Source organism: Labeo rohita, chromosome 6, assembly GCF_022985175.1.
Source record: "Labeo rohita strain BAU-BD-2019 chromosome 6, IGBB_LRoh.1.0, whole genome shotgun sequence".
NCBI classification, from domain to species: Eukaryota; Metazoa; Chordata; class Actinopteri; order Cypriniformes; family Cyprinidae; genus Labeo; species Labeo rohita.
Window position 1 is genome coordinate 24,335,907 of NC_066874.1, and position 5,674 is coordinate 24,341,580.

The 5,674-nt window shown below is 34.2% G+C and overlaps 1 protein-coding gene across 1 annotated transcript; it reads left to right on the top strand.

Annotated features, from left to right (window-relative positions):
- The first annotated feature begins 1,145 nt into the window (after positions 1 to 1,145).
- On the top strand, positions 1,146 to 5,661 carry slc48a1b (solute carrier family 48 member 1b). Its single transcript, XM_051112494.1, has 4 exons — positions 1,146 to 1,353; positions 1,451 to 1,600; positions 4,228 to 4,395; positions 4,567 to 5,661. The coding sequence occupies exons 2-4, from the start codon at positions 1,471 to 1,473 to the stop codon at positions 4,701 to 4,703; spliced, it is 435 nt and encodes a 144-aa protein (XP_050968451.1). The 5' UTR covers positions 1,146 to 1,353; positions 1,451 to 1,470; the 3' UTR covers positions 4,704 to 5,661.
- The last annotated feature ends 13 nt before the right edge of the window (positions 5,662 to 5,674 follow it).

Here is a 5,674-nt window from a genome sequence, read left to right on the forward strand (position 1 = left end):
GCTGAATTTATGGTTGCCAAATGTTTGTTAAGTCTGGGACTGGGATAAGTCTATCCACCTTTTTCTTCAATGCGGAAGTAAGCCTATGGGTGAGATTTCCGGTTCATAATAGGGAAATTATAAAGAGAAGAATAACAACCAGCAGTAAATGGTAAAACCGTTTGAACTACAAACCAGTGTGTTCATAATTAAGATAATACATTAAAATAACATGGTAAGACACACCAGTTAGCAATATCAAACAGCAAATCGAGCTGTAAAAATACCCATAAAATTTACAATTTTTTTTTCTTTTTTATTGCAAGAAAACAGATACAAGAGAAAATAAGGCAATACAAGATAATAAGAATGTCCTAAAGAACAGAGTACAGATCAAAAGAAAATATGAGAGAAAATAAAATAATAATAATAATAAATAAAATAAAAATTAAGACAGTTGGGTCTTCTAATAGTTTACATTTCTTCAAGTACATAAACTAAACAGAAAAAACTAAAACTTCTTCCACTTTACATTTTAAGAGTCTGACAGATTTACTGAACAACCAAAATTCCTTTTGAAAGACAGAAAACAATGGCTTTGTTTTAAGGCACTTACATTTATGAATATAAAATTTGCCCAAAATAAAAATATTATTCAGTAAAAATTGAGTTTGTACATGTTCCATTCTTAAGCCAAAAATTATATCATTTTTAGATGAAAAGCGTTTAGTAGAAACTAAAACTATTATTTTTAAAGTTTTGGTGACATCTAGTGGACACTCGTGTAATTTGCATATAGTTTTCTCAAAATTCACAGATTAAACATGACCTGACATAAACCTGAAGCTTATATTAAAAATACTGATTTTACCACCACTAGCTCTATTTCTAAGTCTATTTTAATAAATTATTTTAATACCACTAATACTTTTAACACCATCGCATTTACTGTCATAATACAGACGACTAATACAGAAAATATAGATAATATAGACGTAAACTTAATATTAATTTAGCATCATTCTAATCTTAAGACTCGCTTGATGCTACATATAATTAAAAAAATATATATATATAATGTTTCATGTTTGTTTTGCGCATTGAAGCCTCAAGTCTCTTTAAAAATTCGTGTCATTTTCATCCATACCCATAGAGGTCGCTGTTCTCTGTTTAAACGGACGCATAATTTCACTTTTGCTCTTGCGCTGTACCTCGGCGAAGAGCAACAATAACACACGGCGCGTTATGGAGCAGTAAATGATAGTAAATATGTGTTGATTGTTTGAGGCGGTCTTACTGTCCTTCATAAAACCCCGGCGAATGACATTTCATCACTAGCAACTGTTTCTGCAGCTGGATCGGCGCTGTCTCCAGGTCAAAAGAGCGGATACTCCATAACAACTATTTTTAGAAACTGCATAGTTCTTTGTTGTTTAGAGATTTCTAAAAAATATTTTCTTTATTCATTCAGGTGTGGATTTGACGGCAAGAATGGCGATCAGAAAGATCTATATAAGCGTGGGCTACTCGTGTGTTGGGATCTTGGTGGGATTTTCGGCGTTTCTAGTGTGGAACATCGCTTACAAACAGCCCTGGACCGCCGCGATGGGTGGATTATCAGGTACATTTTTTGGCTGTGTTTCAAATGCAGGTGAGCTGCCTACCTAGACAGCATTTTTGGGCATCATAGGCTGACTTGGAACGCGCATATGATGCCCAAATGTTGTCTACGGTGGCAAATATAGTTTTAGGACACCGAGAACAAACATTTTGTGATGTTCTGAAATTAAAAAAAAGTAAATATTGCTGCTAATTTTCTTTTTTGTGTGTCTTTTATCAGCAATAAGTTAGGGCTCTTAAAATAAAATAAAATTTCTGTATTATTTCTAGTTCTGAGATAACAACCCAGTTAAAATGGTTACTGCATAGATTAATAAATATAAATATGGAAACTATTTCTTAATTTCTTTTATTTTTCAAGTGTGCTGTACAAGAAATGTTATACTTTAATCTATAAAAGTCTTGTGCTGTTTTTATCAGTTTTAGTTCAAGTGTTAAAAGCTGTGTCCACTGTGTAAATTATGAACGTTCGCTGGATACGTATTAATTAAAGCAGGATTAATGCACCAAATATTTCACCTTATGCATTTTAGTGAGTATTAAACCAGTTGTTTAATATGTGATTTGGAAGCTTACACATTGTTAATGTTAGTCCTGAAATAGTTCTCAAACGTGTGCAATATAGACAGTGTAGTATAAAATGCTACTCACCAAACTTTTTTCCTTTTTGAATGACACAAAAACATTTTATAATGAAAAATGTGCCCACAATTTTAAATGGAGAAAATACATTACATACACTATTATTAAAAAAGTTTGGAGCCTGTAAGATTTTTACTTTTACTCAGAATGGATGTATTAAATTGATCAAAAGTGACATAAAATACCTTTTTTTTTTTTAGAAAATAAAAAAGCACTGTTTAACTGTGACAATAATTGTAAAATATTCCTAAAGCACCAAATTAGCATATTACAATGATTTCTGAAGGTTCATCTGAAATAATGGCTGCCAAAAATTCAGCTTTGCCATCATAGCAATAAATAAATAGAAAATAGTTAATAAAAAGTGTAATAATATTTCACAGTTCTTTTGATAACATAAATGCAGTCTTGATGAGCAAATTTAAAATGTAAAAAATATAAAACTTCCTGACCCCAAACTTTTGAAAGTTATTTCACACAAATCTTTCCACAGATGCCCATTCAGCATGTTCAGTGCGTTGCTGAAAAACACAGAATCTGGCCTCACAACTTAATTGTTTTACATATCTAAATCATATCATTGTCCATTATATTGGTGTTTGACGTGAGACTGGTATGACACCTTTACCTTAAAAACAGACACAAAAGCTTTGAGATTTTGGCCTTGTTAAACATCCATTCCCCAGTGCACTTTGATCTGTCACTGTGCTCTTGAAACAGCCTTTGAGTTTGTGTTGTGTAAGAGAGCCATATAGTTTCATATAGTCTGTTCACTTGTTCTGTACTTTGAGTAGTACACTTTGGTCAGTTTCTGCTGCAAATGAATGGCATGATTTTGCACATTTTGGGTCTGTTTAGTTATTAGTCGGTTGGCTAATCACATGTACATTAACTTTTCAACACATTTTAGGTTAAAAATTGTAACACAGAGTATATTTCGAAAGCTATAACTGCTCACTGCTTTAAATCACCATTCAGATGCAGTTCACTTAAATGTTCCAAATATTCCTCTGTGTGTGAGGGCACAAAAACTGCATAGATAATAATTATACAAGAATTCTATAGCATGTTACATGGAAAGACACTGCTTGAAATTTCATACTATTTCATACTTTCATACTTTCATCAACTAACCTATTATTTATAGTATAGTAAACACCCTACCCACATACACCGCTGTGTTTAAAATGGAAATATGATGGCGAAGGAGATTCTGCTTTGTTGTTCTGCAAATTTAACAGCACATGCAGAACTGAAAAATAGCACTGTCAATAGAATCAAACAGGAAAACAGGAGTTTACATGCATGTGAGAATGACAAAGCACTAATGAATGCAGAGTCATGGATTCAGTCACACATGCAAAACCAGTCCACTGTGCAAAAATGCTATTTCCAAAGTTGTAAGTAGAACAGATTATTAAATACTATTTCAGCGTTTCTAATTAATTTCTTTGTAGTTGTTTAAAATGTACTAGCAATTGTCCCTTTGCAGGGAGTTTGATTGACAGGCGATCTGACCAATTATAACGCTGGATCTGCCATTTTTGTCTGACTAACAAACCAGACTGGAGAGTAGAATAACAACGGTTGATTTGAACTTGAAAAATTGTTTATTGACGTCTTTATGCTATTGAAACAAGAAACCTTCTGATGTTCATTCATGTTTATTTTGTGCTATATCTAGTAAAGAGGAAGAGATGATCACTTCACATGCCACTTGAACTGAGGCGCTACAGCAAACCGTCACAACATTAGAGAGCCACAAAATGGTTTTTGAGTTTTTTTAAAAAAGACAAAATTTGAAAGCTGAGACTTTGTTTCATACCTTAAGTACCCTGCTCTGTCTTGTCTGTCATGATGTATGGTGTGAGAGCGCTATGGCTTTTCAGACATAGCTACAGTAACAAAGGAGGACGGGTCTTTGCAAAGCATCAGTTGCTGATTTTAAAATGGTTAGTTACTGTTTTAAACTTTATATTTCCCCAGGTGTTTTGGCACTATGGGCTCTGGTCACACACATAATGTACGTTCAGGACTACTGGAGAACATGGTTGAAGGGACTGAAGTTCTTCCTGGTCATGGGCATCATTTTCTCCGTGTTGTCCATCGTGGCGCTCATCTCCTTCCTCTGTGTCGCCATCTCCCGCAAAGAATGTGAGTGGAACCTTTTGAAGCTTCTGAATGCGTGACTTTAAATTGTATTTACAGCATTTAGATGTTAAGTAAAGTGTTTATCCGTATTAGTGTCATATGAAAAGTATGTCAGGACATTAACTTGCTCATTAACCAAAACGGTTTGCTCTCTCCTCGTGTGTGTGTCTACAGCTGTCACAGATCCCAAGAGTCTGTTCCTGTCATGTGTGTGGAGCTTCATGAGTTTAAAGTGGGCGTTTCTGCTGGCGCTCTATTCTCATCGATATCGCAAAGAATTTGCCGACATCTCCATCCTCAGTGACTTTTAAATATACACAAAATAACACACTCGTGCCCACAGACAAACATGTATACAAGTGTACAACATGCTTGGCTATTACCATTTAAACTGGACCAGGAACACTCAGTGAGGAGAGTCAGAAAGCTTTGGTCTTTTTAGTCTATCAGTAGAAGACATTAGTGTACAACCTCTCTCTCTTTCTGCTATTGTCTGTCCAGGGAGAAGGATGTCATCAGTGATTTTAAATTTTGGACTTTTTAATATCTACGATCAACATTTCTGAGCCTATTCACTTTACAGTATGTATGGTTTATACTTTGCATTTCTGAATGAGGTATTAAGACGAGTCTTTTGTCTTTTTCTTTGCTGCTGTTCTCTTGAATGTTTTTCTGCAGTCTCACTATGGGATACGGATATGTGACAGGTGTTTGTTTAGCTGGTGCATTTTCTCTTGCAATTGCATAGCGTTTTGCCAACTATCTATTGGTTTTTAAATAAGCACTTTATTGTCTATAAAATGTGGTAAAACCAATCACAAACCTTGTTCCTGTGGGAATCTTGAGGCTTTACGGGCAACGGATACATTATGTGGAAAGGCCAAATTCACATCTTCTTTGTACTTTTATGACCCCAGTGCATTAGAGAACAACATCCAGCACACATTTGAATGAAATGAATGATTTTGTAGCATTTTGTTTTTTTTTCACAAGACAAACAGGGTTAGTGGTTTTTAAGATTTGCCATCACTTGTCTGTCACCTGTTATATGGCTGAGTGTCGGTTAGTACTGCATGCATTTGTCTTGTTATATTAAGTTGAGCTTTTTTATATTTACACAAAAACATTGTTATACTGTTAGAATGTGATTTTAGCTTTTGCCTGCCATTTCAGGCACTCTTCTGAACATATCCATTATATTGTATTGTTATGAAATCAGTAATTAATGTATTTGTCAGTGATCCATTAATAAAATTACCTGACACGTTTCTTCATTTCAAAA

What these genes read in the sequence shown, in the direction of transcription:
- slc48a1b (XM_051112494.1), top strand. Translation starts at nt 1,471, where the DNA reads ATGGCGATCAGAAAGATCTATATAAGCGTGGGCTACTCGTGTGTTGGG. An exon ending in CGCGATGGGTGGATTATCAG is followed by an intron (nt 1,601 to 4,227) that starts GTACATTTTTTG and finishes ATATTTCCCCAG; the next exon opens with GTGTTTTGGCACTATGGGCT. An exon ending in CGCCATCTCCCGCAAAGAAT is followed by an intron (nt 4,396 to 4,566) that starts GTGAGTGGAACC and finishes GTGTGTCTACAG; the next exon opens with CTGTCACAGATCCCAAGAGT.